The 27,991-nt window shown below is 42.1% G+C and overlaps 1 protein-coding gene across 1 annotated transcript in view; it reads right to left on the bottom strand.

The window, feature by feature from the left end:
* Nucleotides 1–14,273, bottom strand: part of MSLN (mesothelin) — a 46,418-nt gene extending 32,145 nt beyond the window's left edge. Inside the window, exons 1-15 of the mRNA XM_056536172.1 lie at nt 14,137–14,273; nt 12,731–12,846; nt 10,172–10,333; nt 9,862–10,067; nt 7,136–7,230; nt 6,855–6,970; nt 6,259–6,405; nt 5,597–5,802; nt 5,182–5,276; nt 3,343–3,467; nt 2,588–2,709; nt 1,676–1,829; nt 1,320–1,532; nt 1,076–1,237; nt 256–402 (exon numbers count right to left, since the gene is read on the bottom strand). Of these exons, the coding sequence (XP_056392147.1) occupies nt 256–402; nt 1,076–1,237; nt 1,320–1,532; nt 1,676–1,829; nt 2,588–2,709; nt 3,343–3,467; nt 5,182–5,276; nt 5,597–5,802; nt 6,259–6,405; nt 6,855–6,970; nt 7,136–7,230; nt 9,862–10,067; nt 10,172–10,333; nt 12,731–12,846; nt 14,137–14,209 (2,139 nt within the window). The 5' untranslated portion in view covers nt 14,210–14,273. The remainder of the gene's footprint in view (nt 1–255; nt 403–1,075; nt 1,238–1,319; nt 1,533–1,675; nt 1,830–2,587; nt 2,710–3,342; nt 3,468–5,181; nt 5,277–5,596; nt 5,803–6,258; nt 6,406–6,854; nt 6,971–7,135; nt 7,231–9,861; nt 10,068–10,171; nt 10,334–12,730; nt 12,847–14,136) is intronic.
* Nucleotides 14,274–27,991: the final 13,718 nt, after the last annotated feature.

Here is a 27,991-nt window from a genome sequence, read left to right as displayed (position 1 = left end):
AGAAAAAGAAGTAATGATTCAGGGCTTTTCATAAACACCTATAGGGGGTGCTGAAGCAACAGTCTCAAATGGTACTTGAAAGGCATTGGGTCCCAGGAGCTTCAAGTTACCCCTGTATGTGTACATGAGCCAAACAAGGCAAATTTAGACATTATGCTTATGATTGTATAATAGTGGTAGCCATGTCTGTTTAGGCTGGCCCCATGGTCATACCTTCCTCCACAAATAGCCAATGGGTCACCGACGTGTTCATACCTGGTCAGGGCTCCATGATTTGCCATTAACATCTTGTAGAGATGCCTTCTCTGATTTGAAGAGCAGGAGGGACTTGGGAATAAAACCTGCCAGGCTGGCAGGGACGTTTTTAACAACACTGGATGCAGTCGAGTTGGCAGCTACAATCTAAAGAATTAAGGACAACGCCAGATTAGAGAAAGCGATAGAAGGACCACATTTGTTTTGTCCTTTGACCGTATCAAAAAGAATGTTCCATCACATAAACATTCCAGAATATTGCAATCCTCACAGTGACCACTAGAGTCACAATAAGCTGCTTTCTTTTTCTCCTGTTGTTCACATGTCAGCTTTGCTGGACACCTTGTGGAAGAATTTGCAGAGTCATTTCAACATCATTAGAGGGTGGGAGAGCTAATAAAGCCCAATAATAACACTATAGTCAGTTTACACAAATAAAGTCCATGGTTTTTAGGATAAGGGCATTGTGGTTTTTACATTTGAGAAGGACAATGACTCCCAGAGAAATTTTGAGGTATCTTCAAGCTTGACTTTCAAGGCGGACATATGTGTAAATGTCTTACATGTGAGACAAGAAGAAAGAGGATACCCAGCACTCACTGGTAATGCACAGTGAAGATTTATTCTGCCATAGGCAGACAGCTGAGGAAGGCTCCCACACCGAAACGCGTCCTTGTACTACACTATGGCATAATGAATCTTCACTGTGCATCACTGGTGAGTGCATGGTATTATCTTTCTTCTACCAGTGGCTTTACCCTACCTCATGCACCACCGCAGATCCCATGGAAGTGCCGACATATTCCTATGTTGAACTTACCTGTGAGACAAACATGTTCTGCAAAGTTGGGGGGGCGCCGGAGAGTTTGCTGGCAAATTGTGGATCCTTCACAGCGTTAAGAACTGCTTCTGGGGCCAATTCTTTTAGTTTATTACTTGGTAGTCCTGTTACTAAGCTTCCTAAATTGGTGAGGTTCTCAACCTGAAGAAGCAATGGGGACCGGTTACATTTCATAGAGATAAGGAACAGAACGTTAGAGATCTATGATTTACTTGTGAATCACCTTGAAATTGGAGTCCAGGAGCTTCTTCATTATGGACTTGGTCTGCCCGACGCTCCAGCCAGTGACAGAGGCCAGAGTGGTCACGCTGGTTATTAGGTCACTGCCATTGATCTTGTTGATTTGTCCTGGGGACAGACCCACAGCCGATTGTCCCAGATTTACAAGAGTATCAGAAGTAAAATTGCTTAGTTTGCTGACCAGGGAGATGGCCACCTGTGGACAAATAAGTATGAAGCTGTAAAATTAATTTAGATTTTTATTATATTTAAAATCACAATTCACCTTCCTCCACTAGTGTGCACCTTTAGTGGCCTTCATGCCAACTTTATCTCCCCCGAATTTCAAATTTCCCTTACCTGCACATCATCAGCGGTCGGAGTGGAGGCAGATTGTCCCGCAGAAGTATTATAACATTGCTTATTTATTCTTTTGGTTACGTCCAGGACGGTCTGTGCATTCAGACTGGTCAGAGCTGATGGCGTCAGGTAACAGAGGAATGTGTCCGGCAGGCTGGAGAAATAGGGCAGAGGTTTAGCTGGTGATCACAGGATCATAGGATCCATAAACTGAATCTCTACCTTTAAACTCCATGTTGTTTTTAGGTCTATAATTCTGTGCTGATTAAAATTTATCTATCTATCTATCTCATATCTATCTATCTATCTATCTCATATCTATCTCATATCTATCTCATATCTATCTCATATCTATCCATCTATCTCATATCTCCTGCACCCCACCCACCTCTATTAGGTGTATATAAGGTGCCTTGGATGTTTCAGACCTTGCAATGCCTGCTGTACTGTTCACACAGAGGCATATACACAGTGTAGGGTCCGTCCCAGAATGAGGTCACCTTACCGTGGTGGGACGGTCCACGCTATTTGGCACCAAATTTGCAAGCTAAGTACCTCATAATTTCATATCTTCATTTATTGCATTACAGCTGTATAGCTTTTCATGTTCTATCTATATACTCATGTTCTAACTATATACTCATGTTTTATCTATATACTCATGTTTCATCTATATCTTTGTGCTAGCAGTGTGCTGCTGTATTCTCCTGTTGCTATCTATCTATCTGTCTATCTCATATCTATCTATCTCATATCTATCTATCTATCTCATATCTATCTATCTCGTATCTATCTATCTATCTATCTATCTATCTATCTATCTATCTATATCATATCTATCTATCTATCTATCTATCTATCTCATATCTCATATCTATCTATCTATATCTCACACATAGCAGAATTATTTACCTGCTCAGGTTGAAGGATGGACTTGAGGTCAGTAGAGAGGTGAAATAAATTCCGGTTTCTTTGGGGAAATTCAGCTGTTTTGCGAGTTGTAGAGAGGATGGATCATTGGCAAAAGATTGTAGCTGTGAGAACAAGCAATGGTTGATCAGCAGACTTACCACAATCCATGTGCACATTACTACCCATAAAGGGTGTGTATATTTTTGCAACATATTTTAAAGCTCTAAAAGCATCTAAAACAGTGGTCTCAAACTGTGGCCCTCCAGATGTTGCCAAAACTTCAACTCCCAGCATGCCGGACAGCCAACGGCCGCAGTTTGAAACCACTGATCTAAAATAAGAAGAAACCTACTTTGTAAATAGTCTAAATAAAAAAATGTTTTGTATTGTCTACAGCTCCTGTGCGGATCTATTTGTCTCCATGGTTACAGACTACAAACAAAGCCTGTGTAGTCTGATCCTGCAGTCATGTGCTCTTTGTTCTTATACTGTCTGCAAAATAACAAGAGGAGGTGAAGATAGAATGAGTGGAGTAACACATGGCCAGACTACATAGGGTTTGTTAGTAGTCTGTTACCATGGTGACACATTGGTCTGCATAGGAGCTGTTTTTTTTTTTATATTATCAAGATTGTCAGGACATGCTAGGAGTTGTAGTTTTGCAACAGTTGGATAGTCATAGGTTTGAGAGGACTATACCACTGAAAAAGGGTCACAGGTTAAAGACCCCTGTCTCGATGGTGCCATATTCTTACCATAGAAGGATTAGCAAAGAGGCGCAAGTCTTCTTCACTGGTGTAAGTCATAAAGGGGCCCACATTATTCACAAGCCAAGCAGATGATTTAGCATCACTTTGGTTGTAACACGTTATTGCAGAACCTAAAAGAGAAGGAAAAATCTAATGGTTAAAAAAAATATACGATAAGTCAGGATCAGGGCAGGATAAGTAATGTAATGTATGTATACAGTGACCCCCACAAGTGAGTACAGCTCTGGAGTATAATACAGGATATAACTCAGGATCAGTACAGGATAAGTAATGTATGTACACAGTGACCTCACCAGCAGAATAGTGATAACAGCTCTGGAGTATAATACAGGATATAACTCAGGATCAGTACAGGATAAGTAATGTAATGTATGTACACAGTGACCTCACCAGCAGAATAGTGAGTACAGCTCTGGAGTATAATACAGGATATAACTCAGGATCAGTACAGGATAAGTAATGTAATGTATGTACACAGTGACCTCACCAGCAGAACAGTGATAACAGCTCTGGAGTATAATACAGAATATAACTCAGGATCAGTACAGGATAAGTAATGTAATGTATGTACACAGTGACCTCACCAGCAGAATAGTGAGTACAGCTCTGGATTATAATACAGGATATAACTCAGGATTAGTACAGGATAAGTAATGTAATGTATGTACACAGTGACCTCACCAGCAGAATAGTGAGTACAGCTCTGGAGTATAATACAAGATATAACTCAGGATCAGTACAGGATAAGTAATGTAATGTATGTACACAGTGACCTCACCAGCAGAATAGTGAGTACAGCTCTGGAGTATAATACAGGATATAACTCAGGATCAGTACAGGATAAGTAATGCAATGTATGTACACAGTGACCCCACCAGCAGAATAGTGAGTACAGCTCTGGAGTATAATACAGGATATAACTCAGGATCAGTACAGGATAAGTAATGTAATGTATGTACACAGTGACCAGCAGAATAGTGAGTATAGCTCTGGAGTATAATACAGGATATAACTCAGGACAAGTAGAGGATAAGTAATGTAATGTATGTACACAGTGACCTCACCAGCAGAATAGTGAGTACAGCTCTGGAGTATAATACAGGATATAACTCAGGATCAGTACAGGATAAGTAATGTAATGTATGTACACAGTGACCTCACCAGCAGAATAGTGAGTACAGCTCTGGAGTATAATACAGGATATAACTCAGGATCAGTACAGGATAAGTAATGTAATGTATGTACACAGTGACCTCACCAGCAGAATAGTGAGTACAGCTCTGGAGTATAATACAGGATATAACTCAGGATCAGTACAGGATAAGTAATGTAATGTATGTACACAGTGACCTCACCAGCAGAATAGTGAGTACAGCTCTGGAGTGCTATACAAAATGGAACTCAGGTTTGGTGTAGGATAAGTAACTCCCCAATTTGCCCAAATAAACCAATCACAACTCAGTTTTTATTTCTTTAATTGCAAAAATGAAAATTAAAGCTGAGCTGTGATTGGTTGATCTGGAAAAATCCGACAATTAATAAATATAAGCCAGTGGCATCTCTATTGCCCAGGCCTGGTGCTGAAAGACCTTCTGTTACATAGGAAGATAACAGTATTATAAATGGCACATGGTAGGTGGTGGCCCTGCTACAGATCTTGTACGGTGGCCCAGGAATTTTAAGTTATACACCTGACCATCAACAAATCTAGGTCAGTAGAATTATAACATAGAAAAAAAATTCAAAGGTTCCGCCATGGCGAAAAGATCGAGGCCCTGTAAAGAAAGTGAAAATAACCTGTAGGCTTATGATATATGAAGTCACCTTTCTGCTTTAAATACGGTCTGATAAAATACTTGTAGACGTCTCCCTGGTTGTTGGAAGCCATTTTTGAGAAACTGGTTTGCAGACTGTTGAAACTACAGGAGATAAAACACATGGATGTTGTTATTATTACCTATTATTCTACTCAGGAATCGCATTGGGGGAGATTTTTCAAAACCCATCCAGGAGAAAAGTGGCTAAGTTGCCCATAGCAACCAATCGGATGGTGTCTTTCATTTCTGAAAAGGCCTCTGTAAAATGAAAGAAGCGCTCTGATTGGTTGCTATGGGCAACTCAGCAACTTTTCCAATAGACAGGTTGTTATCACTCTCCCTCATTGTTCTGTAGTAAATTATGGCTTTGTCCGTCTATGACCTGATAGATGTTATACAAAAAGTTGCCTTAAAGCACTTACATGGTTTGGTAGGAGGCGCAGTTAATGTTATTGGGGATGAGATTGAGTTGATCTTTTCTGATCGCTGGTAAAACCAAGCTTATATTATCCTGGAAGAGCTGAGTCCAGTCAGAGCTGCTGAAGGAGTTGAAGTTCGGCTTCAGCGTTTGGAAGGATTTGTCCAGGAGACCCTGGGACAGGTATGGACTCAAAGAACTGACGTTATTCTGCAGACAGAAAACATTTTTCGATTAAAACTATTGCATCGTGAATACCATTGTTTTATCGACTGTGGTGACTCAAGCTCATGCTCAACATGTATGAAGTAGACACTTTTTTCCACCCAAACAAACAACCTTAGCAACGGGAGACTCGGGTCCCATTCTGGATTTCACTAGCTGCCCCCTTGATTGGATTGCCCTATCCTGTGGGCAGGGCGTAACATTTTTCAATTGGAAAATGCTAAAATTCCAGATACTTATGAGGAAGCTTACAACAGACAACTGAAGACGGAAATGTCTTCAATGAGCTCATTAGCTCCTCCTAGTGTTGTGAAATGTGTACGTTTTTAGAAAACCTCGTAAAACTGTCAATTTTACATAATTTTGCAGCAGTTTTGGCAAAGATTTTTTTCCTCAGCGATGCAGTGGTGTACCTTCCTATTGGGAATGGTCATAACTTACCAATGAAGCAGATGTTTTTAAGGAAGCCAAAAAGGTATTCACATCTGTTATCATTCCAACTATCCCGGCGGCCGCTGCTTGATTAATGTTAGGGTCCAAGCTGTAGTCGATAACTTGTTGCATGGTGAGTGAAGACAGAACATCACCCTGTATAAAATAAGATTTTAATGTCAATTTGGTAAATTTTTTACTCTGAGACTTGTTAAATTTGTTTAAAAAGTGTCTTTCTAAAAAGAAATGTTTTAATCCTTTTGATCAATTTATTGACCTCTATGATGACAGGTAGGGTGGAGAGACTGTGGGTCACCACTGGCATCTCTTAACTTGGAAAAAACAATAGGCTAGATATAAAAAATAAAAAATAAAACATGGTTGACATGATCTTCCCCTAAAAGTACTGGGGGTGTCATACAGCCTTTCTATACACTTTACAATGTTCCTTTAACTGTATGGAATTAGACAAGGCCACCTCTGGCTTTAGAGTCACAATGGACCTTACCAATATTACCATAGGACTCTAAGCTCAAAGTGAATGGGTCATCAAATGTATTATTTTTTTTAGGTTAAAAAAGTTTTTCACATTTATTGATACTTACCCCACTGAAATTTCCATTAAGGGTCACAAAGTCTTTGTAGTTGGCAAACTGAGAGAATTTTCCAAAATTTTGCTGGATTAGTGCACCGCTTCCCACATTCTGAGCACAGGACGGACCTTAGACAATAAAAACAAAGTAGAAGGTTTTTTTGTTTCCTATTTTAATATTACTGATTTTATTTGTATTTCTTTTTTTCTCATGAAAAAACAAAAATGAAACATGACAAAAAAAAATTCTAAAATTAAAAAACAAAAAGAGATTTTTTTTTGAATTATTTTTACCTTTTTGAGTCATAAAAGGTTTGATCAGAGAATTATAAATGTCCTTTTGATTTCCTGAACTCATTTTTGGAAAATTCAAGTCCAAACTATTCAGTCTGTTGAAAATAATAATAATAATAATAATAAAATATTAGCCAAATACAGTAAATAAATAAAAAATTCTAGTTTTCCAGTAAAAAATATTAGTACCTATTTTTGATGCAAGATAATACAATACTTCTAGACTACCCATAGACACTCAGTATTTCTTCGGGGACTCTACCAATTCTCTAATGCTGCAGGGTCTGCTAGATCCCAGTTATCTTATAACCCCCATAACATGTTGCCAATGTTGTAGCCCAAAAATCTATAAAGATTACAATATCTTCCTTTCTAATTTATTTGTAAAATATATTATAAAAATAATGTGCTTTATTTATTCTTCTTATTCATAAGATGCAATTTTATGCTTTTTTAAATCTTTAATATATTACGGACAGATAGTGCAGGTGACACTGATGACAACGGTGCTCACCTTGTCCCGTTCCATGGCAGGGATCTCCGGTAATCTCCTCCGTTAGCTCTGTTCCGGGCACCCGGCTTGGGGCACAGGCGGAGATTACTGACATCACCGCTGCTGTTCTCTCACAGCGGGACCCTGCAGAGAGCAGCAGCGGCTTGGGGCATGGGCGGAGCTTATTGACGTCACCGCTGCTGCTCCCTGCTGGTCCTGCTGTGAGAGAACAGCAGCGGTGATGTCGGTAAGCTCCGCCAGTGCCCCAAGATGGGTGCCTGGAGCGGAGCTAACGGAGGAGATTACCGAGGATCCCAGCCACGGAACGGGACAAGGTGAGTACCATTGTCATCAGTGCCACCTGCACTAACCGACAGGTTAGTGCAGGTGACACTGGTGACAGATTTCCTTTAAATTAGATAAAATATAACAGGAAGTGTACTCGTTTACAGAAATTCTTATAATAGGGAGATCAAAAGCCCAAATTCTTTCCCACCCATCATATAAGTTATGCAGAGGAGTATACTATTTCTGATCATGTGCAGCTTTTTAGCCAATTACATGTTGAGTAGGGTTGCCTGTCTACTAGGGATGTCCTGATACCATTTTTTTTTAAGACTGAGTACGAGTACTGATACATTTCTTTAAGTACTCGCCGATACCAATTACCGAGATCATGTGACAGGGTTTTAAAATTTTTTTTTATTTTATGGGAAAAAGGAGTGTTTTTTAGTTTTTATTAGAGGAAGGGCTTTTATTTATATATATATATATATATATATATATATATATATATAAACAGATTTTATTTAAAAGTGGGGGGAGATTCAAACTTTTATTAGGGAAAGGTTTAATGCACATTTATTATTTATTTATTAATTTTTACACTTTTTTTTCCAAATTTTTAGACATCATAAAGCATTATTACATGCAATCTGTAGGTTATATACACTGATCAGTGCTATGCCATAGCATAGCATTGATCAGTGCTATCGGCACTCCTTTACTGCTGCCTGCAAAGGATGGCTGCAGTAAAGGAGCGACAATTGAACGGCACAGAGCATGGTAAGGGACCTCCGGCCGTCCACACAGCTGAACGGGACACCACGATTTCACAGCGGGATCAGCATCCCTGAGCTAACCAACAGTTAACTTCAGGACTTTTAGCTGTCGTGATCAACTTTGCGGCATCTAAAGTGTTAATGCCGGACATCTCAGCGATCGGTGATGTTCAGCATTAGCCACAGGTCCCGGCTAGGATGCACGCTTAGCTGCTGGGTGCGCTTCATAGTTCAGCACCTCCAAGATATCTGCCGGCGGGGGTCCCACCGGCAAGTATCGATTAGATATCAGGGACATTTGCATGAGTACAAGTACTCATGCAAATGTCCAATATCGGTATCGGGATATCCTTACTGTCTACCACACATGTTGCCCAGTTGAGGGAAGAAAAAAAGCCTATGTGGTGCAATCCACCAGTCAGGCAGTGATAGATAATTTCACAAAAATCTTTTCAATGTAGAACCAAACACAACACGTTTCTGGGCATAGGACCCCTTTGTCAGGTGTCCTGGCGTGCAAGCACACCAGTACACCTGACGAAGGGCTCCTATGCCCAGAAACACGCTGTGTTTGGTTCTACAATAGAAAGATTCTTGTATTATTACATAACACTTCCTGACTGGTGGATTGCACCACATTACCTGTATTTCTTTCCTCAACTGGACAACTGCACCATTCGGGGGACATGTTCTCCAATGCCGATACCCAGAAGACTGCACCGCCTATACTCTGCCTGCATAGTGGTTAGCAGACACAACCAGAAAAGGCTAGCAGACCCCTTACAGGGTCTCCCTTCTTCTACATTTCTCCACATATCAGACATATTGCCCTATGAGGAGCCCTGCTTCTTTTTGTCTTAGATATGTAATTGTCTACCACACAAGACCAGTTGAATAGGATTCCTTTCTACCTGGAAAATTTAGCAACCGAAATGACTCTAGGGTTCTGATCTTCCAATAGAGCAAATTATCAAAGGACTATTATAGTACATCCCTTTAAATTAAATTTCAATTGAAAATAGTTACAAATTAGTATGTGTCAAAATGTAATCCAAGTTGGACCCTCAGATTGGCAAGGTTTATAGAAATATCCTGTTCATGTGTGTTTGGAATGTTGAATGGTATGTATTGGTCATCGTTGGCTTTGTACCAAAGGCGTTGACAGTACTTACATGACCTGGTAGGAGTCGCAGGTGATGTTAAGAGGAATAAGGCTGATCTGTTGGGAAGAGATCTGAGGGAGCAGGGCGCTGAGCTTATCTTGGAAGAGCTGGGTCCAGTCTGACTTGTTGAACATGGAGATGTTGGCTTTTATGGCATCAAATGTCTTATTCAGCAGAGCCTGGGACAAAGCCGCATTCACCGAGCTTATGTTTTTCTGCAAGATATTTTGTCACAGTGTAAATATAGATGACTGAAGCTCCTCACAACTGAATAGGGAAACGTTTCTGGTTGAAGTCAAGAGATGCCATGGACACTTACTGAGGCAACGCCAGTGTTAAGAGAAGCCAAAAAGTCATATAGATCATTGGTGTTCTGTAGGGTTCCAACAATGCTGGCTGCAGCGGCAGGGTCACTAGAGGCGTTCAGCTCCAAGCTAAAGCTCACCCTTTGTCGAACAGTGAGGATGGGCAGCGCATCCAGCTGTAGAACATGATAAATAAATCAATGAGTCAATACCGATCTCTGCCGCTTAAAGGGGTACTCCACTGGAAAACATTCTTTCATCACTTTCATCAACTGGTGCCAGAAAGTTAAAAAGATTTGTAAATTGCTTCTATTTAAAAAATCTTATTAGCACTGGAAGTTCTTTTCTTTTTGAATTTCCATTCTGCCTGACCACAGTGCTCTCTGCTGACACCTCTGTCCATGTCAGGAACTGTCCAGAGTAGGAGAGGTTTGATATAGGGATTTGCTCCTACACTGGACAGTTCCTGACATGGACAGAGGTGTCAGTAGAGAGCACTGTGGTCTGACAGAAAGGAAATTCAAAAAGAAAAGAACTTCCTCTGTAGTATACAGCAGCTGATAAGTACTGGAAGGATTAAGATTTTGAAATAGAATTAATTTACAAATCTGTTTAATTTAGTGGCAACAGTTGATTTAGATTTTTTTTTTCCAATGGAGTACTTAAAGGGGTACTCCACCCCTAGACATCTTATCCCCTATGCAAAGGATAGGGGATAAGATGTCTGATCGCAGGGGTCCCGTCGCTGGGGACCCCCGCAATATAGCATGCAGCACCCACCTGTTTCTGGTCCGGAAGCGCTGGAGGGTCTGGGTCCCGACCTCGGGAACGGAAATTCGTGACGTCACGACTCCGCCCTCGGGTGACGTGACGCCCCATCCCCTCAATGCAAGTCTATGGTAGGGGCCGGACCAGAAACAGGTGGGTGCCGCATGCTATATTGCGGGGGTTCCCAGTGGCGGGACCCCCGCGAACAAACATCTTATCCCCTATCCTTTGGATAGGGGATAAGATGTCGAGGGGTGGAGTACCCCTTTAAAAGTTTTCCTGTCACATTTCAAATGTTTGGATTGGTCAGGGGTAGTTGGGTTTGGGTGTTCAAACTCCCATTGATCATCAGAGCCACTCGGGAGAATTGCACACTTAAAGAAGATGTCCAGCGCAAAAATATATATATTCCTTATCATCAGGATGGAGGATAAGTGTATGATCGCGGGGGGTCCAACCGCAGGGAACCCCCGCCATCTCCCGTACAGGGCTCCGACTCTGCTCTGTTAATGCCCCTTTCGTACCCAGCACGTCAACTGGTTGAAACATGCCCCCTCCATTCATATCCATAGGAGAGGTGGAGACACAGGAACGCTGTGAATGGAGGTGACGTGTTTTGGCCAGCTGACGAGCTTGGTACGAAACATCACAAACAGGCGCAGAGCTGGGGCCCCATAAATTGGATTTTTTTTTGCGCTGGACACATTCTTTATGTCTTTTATTCCCTGGCTCACTTTGTTCTTGTCTTGCTGCATACGACGGGCTTCATTATGAGTCTATGAACCTGTCTTATACAATGAGATGGAAATCGCAGTTAGACAGGGAGGAAAGCACTTAAAGGGGTACTCCGGTGGAAAACTTTTTTTTTTTTAAATCAACTGGTGCCAGAAAGTTAAACAGATTTGTAAATTACTTCTAGTAACAAATCTTAATCCTTCCAGTACTTATTAGCTGCTGAATACTACAGAGGAAATTCTTTTCTTTTTGGAACACAGAGCTCCTTGCCGACATCATGACCACAGTGCTCTCTGCTGACAATGACATCTCTGTCCATTTTAGGAACTGTCCAGAGCAGCATATGTTTTCTATGGGGATTTTCTCCTACTCTGGACAGTTCTTAAAATGGACCGAGGTGTCAGCAGAGTAGGAGAAAATCCCCATAGAAAACATATGCTGCTCTGGACAGTTCCTAAAATGGACAGAGATGTCAGCAGAGAGCACTGTTGTCATGATGTCAGCAGAGAGCACTGTGTTCCAAAAAGAAAAGAATTTCCTCTGTAGTATTCAGAAGCTAATAAGTTCTGGAAGGATTAAGATTTTTTAATAGAAGTCATTTACAAATCTGTTTAACTTTCTGGCACCAGTTGATTTAAAAAAAGTTTTCCACCAGAGTACCCCTTTAAAGGGGAACTCCGGTACCTAAGAACTTATCCCTTGTCCACAGAATAGGGGATAAGAGCCTGATTGCGAGTGGTGCGACCACTGGGACCCCCTGCGATCTGCTGCCCGGTGCCCCGGCTCTACCAATGCACGGAGTGACCAACTCACAAAGCAGCAGTGTAAATGCAACCGTGTTATTGGTGCCATCTAGGCCATTTGTGGTAGAGGGAGTAGGGACAGGATATCCTACTGAAAAAAGAACATATAACAGTAATAAATGGTCATCCTCCAGAGCTGTATTCCAAAGTTGAACGTTGCCTTCATCAGTTCAGAATGCGCTATTAGGAATTGAAGAACTTTGATAATACAGACCCCTACAGTTATATATATATTTAAATTTTTTAAAACTTGTTTCTGTTACTTACAGCACTGAAATTTGCATTCAGTGCAGCAAAATCACTGAAATTTGCAAACTGCGCAAATCTTCCGAAGTTCCCTTGTATCCACGCGCTGCTGCTGACATTCTGAGAACAGGCCGAACCTACACAGATAGAATAACAGAGGAAAGGGACTTTAACCAATGGGATGATACTGAGCCACTAACGCGAAAGTCTAGAATGTATAATAGTAATAGGGTTAGGTATGGTGCTATAGGTTCAGCTATGGTTAAAGGGGGCCTCTGCTGGGGCCATTTGGATGAATGGTCGTATACTGTATGAAATAAGCTGAAGTAGTCCAGAATGAGAGTCCCTGCTCTCGTATGCTCTAATACAGTGTTTCCCAACCATGGTGCCTACAGCTGTTGCAAAACTACAACTTGCAGCATGCCCGGACAGCCGAAGGCTGTCCGGGCATGCTGAGAGTTGTAGTTTTGCCACTGCTAGAGACATCCGGCCCCAATTAGACATATGGTAACATTTTGAAGTTAAAGGGGTATTCCAGGAAAAAAATTTTTTTTTTATATATATATATCAACTGGTTCCAGAAAGTTAAACAGATTTGTAAATTACTTCTATTAAAAAATATTAATCCTTTCAGTACTTATAAGCTTCTGAAGTTAAGGTTGTTCTTTTCTGTCTAAGTAATCTCTGATGACACCTGTCTCGGGGAACGCCCAGTTTAGAAGCAAATTCCCATAGCAAATCTCTTCTAAACTGGTCGGTTCCCGAGACATGTGTCATCAGAGATTACTTAGACAGAAAAGAACAACCTAAACTTCCGAAGCTCATAAGTACTGAAAGGATTAAGATTTTTTAATAGAAATAATTTACAAATCTGTTGAACTTTCTGGAGCCAGTTGATATATATATATATATATATATATATATATATATAAAGTATTTTCCTGGATAACCCCCTTTAAAGGAGCACTCCATGCATAATGTTCACTTTTTCCTAAGAAGGCGGGGCATGACACGGGTATTCAAATAACACCAAAGAGAATGACTGTCGTGCCCCGCCCCTCGGGCACTTAGCAGAAGTGGAAACATTTTACATGGAATGTTGATACAAATATCTGTATTACATGTAAATAGAATGCAACTTTGAAATGAAAATCAACGTCAAATGCAAATCCCGCTATTACCTTTAAAATATGTATGTGATATATATATATATATGTGTGTAGTCCGGTCTTAGTCATATGACAGCTACATAATAGGTGCATTATTATTTTTAGAAATTATTATTATTAATATTTTTACATTATTATTACATTATCATTAACATTAATATATTATTATGATTAATAATAGTAATAATAATAATAATGAAAATAGTAATAATAATAAAATAACATATATATATTTTTTTTAAATACTTTATAATTTACCTGACAGACTCATGCGACTTTTAAGGAAGGATGCCAAAGCCGGGTAAAGGTCTGACTGATTTGCAGATGTCATATTGGGGAACACACTGTCCAGATTCTTCACCCTAATAATAAAAAGAGGTTATATGTACAATGCATTTGGTAAGTGTTTCGATTTTTTCCCTTTTTCTTTTTTTTACATTTTGTTATGCGGTGACCGTATTCTAATAGCAGCAAAATTCTACATTTTCTCCATCGATCTGCACTTAATACCCCATAGTGATAATTTTGTGAATTTTGAACAGTTTTTTAAATTTATTATGAAAGAAAAACACATTTTTTTGCATTGGCATAAGTTTTCAGACCCTTTGTTATGACACATGAGATTTAGCCCTGACTCCTCCCATTTCTCTTGATCATCTCTGAGATGTTTCTCCACCTTCATTGGAGTCACCGGTGGTAAATTCAGCTGATTGGACGAGATATGGAAAGACACAGCTCTGTCTATATAAGGTCTCACAGCTGACAATGTATATCAGAGCAAAGAAGCAAGCTATGAGGGTAAAGAACTGCCTGTAAAGATCAGAGACAAGATTGGGTTGAGCCGCAGATCTGAAGAAGGGCACAAAACTACTTCTGCTGCACTGTCTGTTCCTTATGAACACTGTGACCTCCATAATTCTTACATGAAAGAAATTTGGAACAACCAGAGCTGCCGCCCCAACAAACTAAGTAATGGGGGAAGAAGGACCTTGGTAAGAGAGGTAACCAAGAACCCAATGGTCCCTTCAGCTGAGCTCCAAAGATCTTGTGTATAGATGGGAGAAACTTCCAGAAGGTCCAGAACCATCACTGCAGCCTCCACCAATCTGGGCTTTATGGCAAAGTGACCAGAAAGAAGCTTCTCCTCAAAAAGAGACACATGAAAGCCGCCTCAAGTACAAAAAATAACAAAGAGCAAAAAGCAAAGTACAGAGAAATTCTTAATTAAAATCTGAACCCAATGCAACATCTACGGAGACCTGAAAATGGCTTCCACCGACCGTCCCCATCCAACCTGACAGAGCTGGAGAGACTTATGTTAATGGAATATTCTAGTTTTTCTTTTTATATTAATTAGCAAAGATTTATAACATTTTGTTTTCACATTCTCATTATAGGGAACTAATTGCAGAACAATGGGAAAAACTATATACCATAGTTATTATTGTAGCAGAATTCTGCAACATAACAAAAAAAAAAAGATTTTAAGAATTAAATTCAAATGATTTTTAAGAACATTCAGTGGAATCCTATCTTATCCTAATCTTTCCAATAAAGATCTTTATCCACTAAAAGTAAACAATGCATGATCCTACTGAATTTCAGCACCCAGAGACCTAAACAACCACAGAAAATAGGTACAAAAAATTTGAAATGTTGAATAACTTCTCAGCACACAAAGGATAACTATTATTTGCTAAATATGGAATATTTTTTAGGAAGTGTGCAGTATCCCAGCACAAACCCTGCTTCCCATATAATATTGGTTGTCATATGGCTTGTTACGCCGAGCACTCCGGGTCCCTGCTCCTCCGTTCCTCTCTCTGCAGCGCCCCGGTCAGACCCGCTGACCGGGGGCGCTGCACTGACCCTGCCGGCGGGGATGCGATTCGCATCCCAAGTCTCTCACCTGTCCCGGTCCCCGGCTGTCACGTCCTGGCACCTGCGGCTCCGCTCCTTAGGGCGTGCGCGCGCCAGCTCTCTAAGATTTAAATCTGTCTGATTAGCTTCCACCTGTGCACCTGTCTATATAACCTCACTTCCCCTTCCCTTCCTTGCTGGATCTTGTTGCCATTGTGCCTTGAGAAAGCGTTTACTGTGTTTGCCATTACTGTGTTCCTGACCTCTTGCTATCTCCATTGACTACGAACCTTGCCGCCTGCCCCGACCTTCTGCTACGTCTGACCTTGCCTCTGTCTAGTCCTTCTGTCCCACGCCTTCTCAGCAGTCAGCGAGGTTGAGCCATTGCCGGTGGATACGACCTGGTTGCTACCGCCGCAGCAAGACCATCCCGCTTTGCAGCGGGCTCTGGTGAATACCAATAGCAACCTAGAACCGGTCCACCGACACGGTCCACGCCAATCCCCCGCTGACATAGAGGATCCACCTCCAGTCTGCCGTATCCTAAGATTGCTGTACTGTTGCTACGTTTTATTTTGCTGCCTTCTAGTGGCAAAGCTATGTTATCTCTTACGAGTGAGGTCTCTATTTCAAAAGACGCACTACCTATACAATGTATTATGCTTATGTGTGAGAGGAGCCTCCCTAGCCCAACCTTTATCTTAGCTAGAGAGAAGGAATCTGGCTTAGAGCAGTTTACGTGTAGACCATCTTAGTGTAAGGAGGAGTGAGAAACGCCTGGCTTTAGTGCATTCCCTATCTGAAGTTAGAAAGGATTTTTAGTAAGGTGATTTAACATTCAAAGGTGTACAAAAACCTCTTAGCATTTCGGGTACCTGCAAAGGCTTCAGGCCTGGCCCATTCCATGATACACCTAATTTAAGACATGCATCCCATAGTGGATATTGCAGCTAAAGTATTGTAAGTACCCCAATTGGAGCAATTGAGTCTCTGCACTACCCTCATCAAAGGCACACTACCTTCCTCCAGACACACTACTACAAAGAGTGTGCTCAGGGCAAAGACTACTAACACCCCCCAATCACTGCACCAACCAGTGAGATGACTTTTGCCCCATTGTCTATTAGGATTATACTTCCCACTATGGCGATGGAGGATGCCAAGAATAACACTGCAGTACTATGTGTTCTATGAATGAATTCCTCCCAGTAAGTAGAATATATCCTTATGAAGACTACTTACAGTTCCTGGAAAGCCGCACAGCTCCCATTTATGTCTTGCAGACATTGGATCATGCCGGGATTAACATTGATGAGGAATGGCTGGACATCACTGGGGACCCATGGTGACAGAGCCATGGAGTGGTTTAGGTTCTGAATCATAAGGTACCAGATCCCATCCAATGACAGTTTCCTCCAGACCGGTCCAATACTAGAAAACTGATCAAATTAAACAGGACATAAAAGATTGACTTGTGAACAATCACATTTTTACATTACATAGCATAGAAGCCCCCATAAAGAAACACCAAACACATGGATACAAGGTCAAAAGGCCTCGCCATCAACACCTTTAACTTCAAAGAGGGGGTCCTCTGCAGACTGACATGGCCTAATCCAAGTGAATGGGGTGAGATGGGTGCTACTTATGGGCTCCCATCTCAGTCCTGGTCCCAACATGGCTCCCCTCTTATGTCTAGTTCCCAGCATGGCTTCCTTTCTCTTATTCCTAGGGGATGTGCTGCCAATGGCTTAGTGCATCAGAAGGCCACACAAATGATCCAGCGATGTTTCAGCCATGTAAAGGCTCTGTACACCAGTGCTGATCTATGAGACTGTCTCTTTTTTTTACTATAGAGCATTGACCGTCTAATTGGGCCCTTACAAATAACAAGATAATTCAGAATATGTATAATTCCAATTTGTAGTGTTAACAACATATCTCCATTTCACAGGACAGGGGATTAAGATCTGTCCCAGCGATCTCCAGAACAGGGGCCTGGCTTTTAGAGAGAGAGAGAGTGCTGCAGATAACGGGTATTCCATTCATTTCTATCAAAGCGGCAAAGATACCAGAGTGCTGTACTCGGCTATCTTTGGCGCTACCATAGAAATGAATAGAGCACCTGCTATCTGTAGCACACACTCTCTCTGAGAGCTTGGAACCCCTTCTGGAGATCTGTAGTGAGGGGGACCCCCTGCGATAAGACATTTATCAACTATCAAGAGGATAGAGGAGAAGTTTTCTTTCCCTGAACAACCCCTAGGGGGCTCCTACTGAAAAGTTGAATAAGGAAGATTTACCGTAAAAAATGATGTAAAGCCCCATGTTCAACATACCAGAGTCACTGAACATTATAACCAGTCCTGTGTACACATTCTAGACATCATTCAAAGATTTTATGTTTGTATGTTTTAATACTGAAATACCATCCACGCCTTGCTATTTCCATTGTGTGAATGTGAATAAACCACAACACGCACCAGGAAAAACAGACGGTTTTTAGGCTTTGGTGTTGATTATTCTTCTTTGCTAAATTCCATTGTCATTCTTCATGTAAATGGGGTCACCTTGAAGATATATTGGTGATTCCATACTTCTGACTAACCCTGCCATACCATGACACAGATCCACATTTCTCCCTAAAAAATTCAAAGCAGCCCTAGCATCATTACTACTCACCTTGCTGTTGAGTTGGGAGAGCACGGCGCTGGCCTTGATGACGTCCAGTTTAGAGGAAAACAAGATGAAATGGACCGAGCGCAGCGCTTGAACGGTGTTATTATTGTAACAGGAGGACAGGTTGACCGGCAGATCATCTGGGAGAGCAGCCAAGACAGACGCCTGAGGAAAGACAGAGATACAGCGAATAGGAGCAGTGGTATCTATGGGTATAGGGATCATACCCTACAGTGACTGGCGAGAATACTTACATTGGAGCAGGCATATTGTTCAAAGGTATTATTGCAGATTCCTGCTGTAAGGTTGAGCCTGGAAAAGAACGGACAAGATGTCTCTGAAAGTCTATGCAGTGAAGGGAAAGTCTATTATAGAGGAAATCCAGGGAAAATGATCTTCTGATCTATGATGTGCAGGGATTGGAAATAGGGAGGGCACAGGGCATCATCTCTTAGGAAAATGAGTGGAACCTAATGGACATTTAGAGATCCTATGCCACCAAGAAGAGATAAAGAAGACCTGTCCAAAGGAAAGGAACTCTTCTTTGAAGCCTAAGAAAATCATTGTCACCAGAACTTGTATAGGCCAGAGGAGAGGGCCACACACACCTTTCCTATGCCAGTCCTCTCTACTAAGATGTATAGGGCTGAAAAAGAAAGCGGGAGAGGCGCTCCTTGTAGAGTAACGTAGATGGTAAGGGTAGACAATTGGGTAGATTCAATACCGCTTACCAGATCAGGTTGTGCAACTACATACACAACAATAGGAAAGGTGTGTAGTAGAATAAATTCCGTCTGCAGCCTTCCTGAGCCCATGTAAAGTATATTCAAAAGGAAGCTTCGTTAGGAGGAGGATAGTGGCGCTGACCGGAACAAAGGATCAAGAAGCCAGGATAAAATCCATCTGTTTTATTTCCAACAATGCAACGCGTTTCGCTGCGCATGCGCAGCGAAACGCGTTGCATTATTGGAAATAAAACAGATGGATTTTATCCTGGCTTCTTGATCCTTTGTTCCGGTCAGCGCCTCTATCCTCCTCCTAACGAAGCTTTCTTTCGAATATACTTTAAGATGTATAGGGGGAATTGTGAAGACTATGAAGCCAATGCATGTGCAGCCACTTCTCCTTGCCCAGAATGGTCTTTAGGGAAGTATGGTGTTGGAGGTCTCAGGGTCGCATGCAAATTTGCAATGAAAAGAAAGAAAGCTTATGTATTAGGTACTTACGCCGCTATATTTTGACATAGTGAGGTTTCTGCAATAACAAAAAAGAACAGGTTATCAAACATCAGCAGTCTCCAAACTGTGGTCCTCAAGCTGTTGCGAAACTGTAACTCCCACCCTAAAGTTGTTAGAGCATCTAATGCAGTAGTTTTGCAACAGATTGAGGTGCATGAGACAATATACATTCATCACTAAAGGGGATATGGTTCCAGTCTGTAGCAGTCCTGTAGCCTTTTCTTGTCCATGACACCAAATTAAAGTGACGGTGGCTGGCTGCCAATGGCAGGACAAATATCGGGCACCATGACACCAAATTTTCTTCTGCTAAGGGTCTGGAAATGGTCCGGACAGAGGGGGGATGTCTTGAAGGGGTAGGGGTGTGTAATGAACACACCACATGTGATAATGGACAAGGAAACTATGGAAGTTACTTTTTCTTGTTGGCAGATCAAACAATCCTCTTCACTGCTGATCTGTCTGGGCCATCTGGAGCCTGTTGTTCACCATGTGTGCCCTCATGTAACCACTGCTCCCAGTACCTTCCTACCGCTTGGTCAGAACAGTCTATATGGTGGCAATTTATTGAAATGAACATCCTTCTTCTTCCAGCCCCATGATGCACACTCTCTTAAAAGTCTGTTAAAGGACAACTGCAGTGGTACACATTTATCTATGCCTGTGCCCGTGCCTCAAAAATAAACAAAATAAACTCATACACACCTTCCTACGAGCCCCTGTTGGTCCGGCACAGGCCTCACGGTCCGGCAGTGCTGACGTCATTCCACTTCCTGGGGACGGGGACACCGCAGAGCCGTCTGCGTATCACCGGCCGTAGCGATGTCCCGCCCCGGCCTGTGATAGGCTGAGCCCACTGTCATGTAAGAAGCTCTGGCCGGCTTCTTACATGACAGTGGGCTCAGCCTATCACCGACCGGGGCGGGACATCGCTACGGCCGGTGATACGCCGACGGCTCTTCGGCGTCCCCGTCCCCAGGAAGTGGAATGACGTCAGCACTGCCGGACCGTGAGGCCTGTGCCGGACCAAAAGGGGCTCGTAGGAAGGTGTGTATGAGTTTATTTTGTTCATTTTTGAGGCCCGGGCACGGGCATATATAAATGTGTACCACTGCAGTTGTCCTTTAACTGGAAAAAATGCCTTCAAGTATGTCATAGAGGCATGTCCAGCTGTCACTGATCTCTCACCAACAGGTACACTACCCAAAAGTAACCTCAGAGAGCCATTCTATAGGGCAGCTGGGAAAGCACTTTTCCTCCCTCTTGTGGGAGGACCCAGTGCCTAATCAGATCACACCTGTAATCATTTATATTAACTGCATGACAAGTTTTGCAGCAATCCATCATTTCTACCTCAGTGTGTTTTATTTTATTTTATTTGTTTTGTTAATATATTATAATGTATTATAGTTCTGTTGGTTGTTTATGGGGGCTGCTCCTGAGCCTACCCAAATTTACTTAGGGCTTATTATATTTTCAGTAATATTTTTTTCTTTCCAGACAAGTGGTGCCATATATTGCTGGTAGGCGATTGTCTCCTACCCTACAAATATTTAGCCACAATTGGCCGACAGCTATTGATGTACAGTATATATGCGTTACTTGTAGAGAGCATTATGGAAATTTACCATTGCCGGGACCACCAGGGCACTATGGAAAAAACAGAGAATAGGCAAAGTTAGCAAAGCAGAAATATGTTGTGATAAAACTATACACTGCGCTGTGACTAAATTGTCTGTTGGGTTTGTTATCATTGCATATACAGTATATGTACACAAGTAGCAGAGATGAATTGGTTAAATGTTGAAGTTACATTGCATGCACTCACAATAACCTAGGTCTCTTAGGTGCCACCCACAGAGATGTATTGCCGACATGTCAATGGTAGGAAACAGGTGAAGTTTCCACTGTTCAGGTCCTAAAACTACATCTCGCCCTGTCACATGCCTAAGTAATAATCCAGGACGTTACATGACTTTTGGGTTTCACCTTCCAATCATATTGACTTATTCTATACATGATTTTGCCAATTCTGAATAACACTGTCTATAATTTTATTTAAAAGGTGTGTGTGTGTGGGGGGGGGGGGGGGGGGGGTGGTCGCAATAGATAAATAAAGGCAAAATAAGGGTGAAAATCCGTATAATCATGAAATATCTTATATAAAAAATTAAAGTCCCAAAAGAATGTACAATATCATGCTACGGTAGGTACTTACCGTACTGACTGCAGCTGACAAAGTCACCAGAAGTCCTGCAAACACAAAAGGGATTATGGACGTTTACATTTGGCCGTAACCTTCAGACATATTCCTTATAGATCCAAGGGTAAAATGCAACAACAATACCTTCAATGTGTTCAGGAAGTCAGAACCGGCCGTCACGCCCCCTCTCATAGACTTGCATTGAGGGGGCGGGGTGTGACGTCCTGAGGGGGTGGGGCTATGATGTCACGAGCTCCCATCTCTAGCTTTCAAAACAGTTTGTTCCAAACGCTGAGCAGCGGAGTACCCCTTTAAGCCTAGCTATTGGGTCGACCAAGGCACACCTTAATCAACTTCAGCACCCGTTATACGTACACGACCACAATTATACCTAGTAAATATTTTTTTATGTCATTTTTACACACCATTTTTACGTTTTTTTTATGCTTCTAAATATAGTTTTAAAAAATTATATTTCACATTCGAATAGATTTTTCTGGTAATCGTATAGTGTTTGTGATCATTATTGTGTGCGGTTAATATTCATATTTTATATGTCTCTTTATAGTTATTGGGTTATGGCTATCATTATGACAATGGTTAATGGGCCTGGGCCTAGGGCAGTGATGAGGGGGGCAGCACTTCAGTCATGTAGCTGCTACTTTGTGCCTTTGAAACCACATGGGGCCCAACTGCTGCACATTTTACCTACAAATCGACTGAACTTATATCAGTGCGAGTGCCTAGGGCAGCACAAGCTGGAAATACAACCCCATCTGTGATCGGTATTATTGAGAAATTAAAGCTTTTAGGAAAGTGAAGACCACAGAGCAGAGTTACCAGGCACTGAAATGTATAGCGCAAAAAAGTCACCATCATTGTGCCTGGCTGGGGGCTTCATGGCATAGGGTGTTTTGGCCGAGAAAAGTGAAGACCACAGCACTGTACTTCGGTATCTCTGGTGTTCCCACAGACAATTTACTGGTGACCAATTCTCCATGGGAGACTGGGGACCTTGTTCCTAAAGTCACGGTCAGGCGCTCATTTTTTATTCTGTGGAATACCCCTAAATGTAAAAAAAAAATTGGGTGTCCTTTATTATTTTAAAGCGGACCTGTCAGATACCACACCAAAAAAAATTATTATGTTACTTAGTAGCTAATCCTTACCATGCACATCTAATTTTTCTGCCTCTATCCCGTATATTTATTATAAAAATCCCTCTTTCCATTAGCTCACAGTGTTAGAAATCCTCTAAGGGGAAGGGGGCTTGTCCCTCCCTTTTGGTAGTGGGAGGTGATTGGTGTGTGGTGGGAGGGGGCTTGTCCCTCTCTTGTGGTGGTAGGAGGAGATTGATGTCTGTTGGGAGGGGGCATGTCCTCCCTTGTGGTGGTGGGAGGTGATTGGTGTCTGTTGGGAGGGGGCGTGTCCTCCATTGTTGTGGTGGGAGGTGATTGGTGTGTCTGCTCATGCAGCCTTGTCCATGACTCATGGACAAGCCTGATGCTGCTGCAGGACTAGTTAGTGTCCCAGTAAGTATAAGGAACTTCTAGTGGTTGGATTTTCAGGAGCCATTTTCTTTATAAAATATGAACTTTTTTTAACAACCATATTACAAAAGGTCTTTAATTTTCATCAGTACATATACATTTTTTTTGATCTGACAGTGCCCATTTAAATTAGTTTTTTATAGTATTTTACACTGTACAGCAGCCCTAGTTACAGGGGGAAATTGCTCCTTTGGGCTATGTTCACATGTGCTGTATATGCTGCCAATTTGACAACCCTACTTGTTATGGGGTTCAAGCATGAAGATCTGCAGGTAGTCCTATAGCATGTACTCTGTGTTTTTGTGCACTTCAGGCAGTATATGAGTGCAGGAAAACTCTCCAATTACGAGAATACCTCAGGGTTTTTTGTGCTTGAAACCCACTGCAAATAAAGTAAACACACCCTAAGCTAATTTTAGGGCTGAGCTGGGTCTAATTGAAACCAGCCATAGCCTCCTACTACCGCCATCCCAATGATCACATGACCAGTATATGAGAACAGGGAAGAGATAGTTCAGATCAAGCAGAAAGGTTTTTTACAGTATCCCTGGGGACACCATGGTGAAGCCCTTCAGACCTACCTGAGCAAAGAAGCACGGAAAAGAGTCTAGCGTGATTTTTCATGCTGGCGTCAGTAGAAGCTGCCTGCAAAAACATAACGCAAAGGTCATCGATAGAACATGGTAACATCCAACATTATGCAAAATATCTAAAAAAAAAAACATCTATAGTGGGAAGTATTGGTGCCAAGGAAAGATCTGCCATTGTTTTGGGTTGTACAACATCTAATATTATACTGCAGTGATCTCAAAGTGTGGCTCTCCAGATGTTGCAAACTTTAACACCTACCATGCCTGGACAGCCAACAGAGCAGGAGCGAAGCCCTATAGCAAACCTCTCCTGCTTCGGACAGTTCCTGACAGAAACAGAGGTGTCAGCAGAGGGCACTGTGGTCAGACTGGAGAGAACTACACAACTTCCTGTGGAGCATACAGCAGCTGACAAGTACTGGAAGGATTAAGATTTTAATATAGAAGTAATTTACAAATGTGTTTAACTTTCTGACACCAGTTGATTTGAAAACATGTGTTTTCCACTTGTTTTCCACTGGAGTACCCCTTTAATTCATCAACTGTGACCCAGATGTTTTTTTGGCTGCTCCAAATTTATCATAAATACTTTAACTAAGAACAGTGCCAAAAAGCATCCACAGATTGATAAATTCCTTCCATTGTACTTTTGATATCCTATTACAGCTGCAAGCTGGAGTGTCTACTCATCAGAGGAGGGGAATCATTGTACAAGGGCCCCTCTGCATACACTAATCTCTTCAATAAACTACAGTCAGTGTTAGCCCTATGTGGCTAACACATCAAAGAAATTCTCCAGAGTACGCAAAACTGAGTTAAAGGGTTGCTCCGCTACCCAGCGTCCGGAACATTGAGTTCCGAACGCTGTGTGTGTGGGCTTCCTTGTTCACGCCTGCTCCCTTGTGACGCCACACCCCGTCATGTGATGTCACGTCCCGCCCCCTCAAAGCAAGTCTATGGGAGGGGGCGGGGACAGCTGTCGTGCCCCCTTCCCATAGACTTTCATTGAGGGGGCAGGCCGTGACATCACGAGAGGACGGACGTGAACATGGAAGCCCGCACACAGCGTTCGGAACTGGGGAGTGGAGTAACCCTTTAATGCAATGGTCTGCATCATAGTAAGCCAACCTGTATAGGCCCCTCATAGTAGAGAGCATGTATTTGGACTGTTCTTGTGTCCTAAATGCAACAGCATTACTACCAGGTACATCACTAAAGACACTTTCCAGTCAGTGTAAATGTTATCAATACAACTCAGAAAGGGACAATGACCAACCCTTAACTTATCTGCTTAAAAATTATACATCACAAATCGATGAAAAGAAATTAGATTTTACTTTGATTTGCACTTCATGGGTATCACCTGTTTGACAAAATAGTATTTGGGCACCCTGAACACCTTCATGTGAGCAAGACTACCCTGCCATGTGACATCTCAAAGCTATCCTTCACTACTTCACCTAAAATCCTCTTGAGTACCATAGGTGGACCTGAACCTGTGTCTGTTTACAAAGGAAACCAAAATTTACACATTGATAGTTGTTGTATTGATGGCCCATGAGCCATCAACCAGGGGCTTACTTAAACAAAGGTGTGCCCCATCTCTTTCTTTATTTTCTAATACTATTGTGGAGTTAAGAGAATCCGGTAGAACAGCTCCATAGATGACTAATCTCTGAACTCGTCCTCTGCGGGTGTAACTACAGGGAATAGGTGCCCTAAGGAGCAGAGACTGTAGGACAGATATTAGTGCCCTATAGTTATACAAGAGATGAGGTCCTATGAAAGAATCAGATCATGTGGGAGAGGAAAAGCATCCAAAAACTGGAAAGACGAGGTTGGGGGCACCACATTTTTTTGTCTGGAAAGGCTGACTGGAAATACCAGATCCTTCTTATCAGGGGCAAACGTCTGAGGGGACTCTAATCCCCTGCATTTAAGGGTATCAGCTCCTTACCAACTACTAAAACCATGACATACTTGGTTCGGTTTCAGGGTATTCCCACCCAAAACTTTAAGAGGTACTCCCAGCTGGGACCCACATTTGTGGATATGCCATGAATGGTGGAAATGTCCCATAAAGACAACCGTGTCTATATTTCCTATAAAGGAGAAAGAGTAGGTGAGCTCTATATGTGCCAGAATGTGGAGCCATTAAAGGGGTACTCCACTGGCCAGTGTTTGGAACTAAATGTCCCGAATGCTGTTTTCTCACTGCGGGGGTCAGCCAGCAAGTCTATGGGAGGGGGCTCCAGATTGGCATGGACACGGCATGTACAATCCCCATCTCCAGCCTCAGCCATCGTCCCCCAGATATAGAAGAATTATGGACTACACTCATCAACCAGGGGCTTGCTTCAAACAAAAGTATGCCCCATCTCGTCACTCATTTTCTAATACTATTGTGGAGTTCGGAGAATCTGGTAAAACAGCTCCATAGATGACAAATCTCTGAAATAGTCCTTTGCGGGTGTAACTACAGAATATACAGAAGGTGCCCTAAGAAGCAGAGACTGTGGGACGGATATTAGTGCCCTACAGTTATACAAGACACGAGGTCCTATGATAGAATCAGATCAGGTAGAAGCAGGAAAACATCCAAAAACTGTGAAGACGAGGCTGGGGACAGAAAATGTATTTGACTAGAAACACTTACTAGGAATACCAGATCCTTCTTATCAAGGACAAATGTCTGAAAGGAATCTGAATCCCCCATTCAAGGGTATCAGCTCCTTACCAACTACTATAACCATGACATGCTTCAGAAAATAACAGGGTTTCATTGGCATGGACAATCCCCATCTCAACCCTCAGCCATCGTCCCACAGATATAGAAGAATTATGGACTGCACATATGGACTCACAACATTTAAAACCATAACTACTAATACTAAAGAGGTACTACAAGTAGTGGAGTACATAGAAGATGGGGAGCTCCATTGCAGTGATCAAATTGATGCCCCTTGTACTAGATGCTAGACACCAGCCCCTCTGAGGACCCATCCAGGAGCTACTAGACATAAGCACCTGTAATGGAAGGTCCTCCTAGTACTTTTATCCTATAATGGTGACTCACGTAGCCGACCTTGGGCAAAGAGACAAGAGCCTCTTACAATGGTCTCCATCTGTCTCCAGGGGCCATGCAGCAGCTTCATGACCCTTGACTACATGTATACAGGTGTATTCAGAACCCATGGAAGCTTTATATCCCATTGATGATTGATTATGGTCAATCAACGCTACAAACTTGTTCCATAAGGTATGTGTCAGACAATTTCCTGCATCTGGCAATTCTATAGGAGAGTGTTTCCCAATCTGCGGCTCTCCAGCTGTTGCAAAACTACAAATCCCATCATGCCCAGACAGCTGGTTGGATGTTGGTAGATTACAACATTCTCATTAATCAAAACATTGGTAGCAAATTTAACTCCAAAAATGCAAACATGACAACAGATGCTGAAGTTCAAAATAGCAAGAATTTGGGGCAAATTGACAACAATGGTCACATCTATTCCCGGCAATAGTTTGAATATATGTGAATATTACAGGTAACATTAGATTTGCATCATAATGAGTGCCGGGCAGGGTGCATCTTACCTTGTCCTGCAGCTGTCAGCCCTTCAGTGAGGATGGTTGTCACCAGAGGTGCTTTATTATAGGAGGGGTGGAGTGGCTGCAGGTCATTGTGCTGGGAAGAGCTTATACATAACCACATTTACGTTATTTTTGGGCAGTCAAGAGGACTGGAATGTTGCTCTTCAGGATCCCAAACTTTTTGGTGGGACTTTCATCAAAGACAAGAAAATTGACATAAAGATAAAGAAATAATTTACACGACTATCTATTAACATAAGTGTCTGCTGGATATCGTAGGGACACCACTGTTTTAGGCTACAATCCCACTACTCTCTGGCCTCCGTTAATAGTATTTGACTGCATCCCACCGAAAACGTGTTGCCAACATATACTGTTATTAGGAGCAGTGGACCCTAT

Source organism: Hyla sarda, chromosome 8, assembly GCF_029499605.1.
Source record: "Hyla sarda isolate aHylSar1 chromosome 8, aHylSar1.hap1, whole genome shotgun sequence".
Classification (NCBI taxonomy): domain Eukaryota; kingdom Metazoa; phylum Chordata; class Amphibia; order Anura; family Hylidae; genus Hyla; species Hyla sarda.
This window is presented reverse-complemented; position numbering and strand designations above follow the sequence as displayed.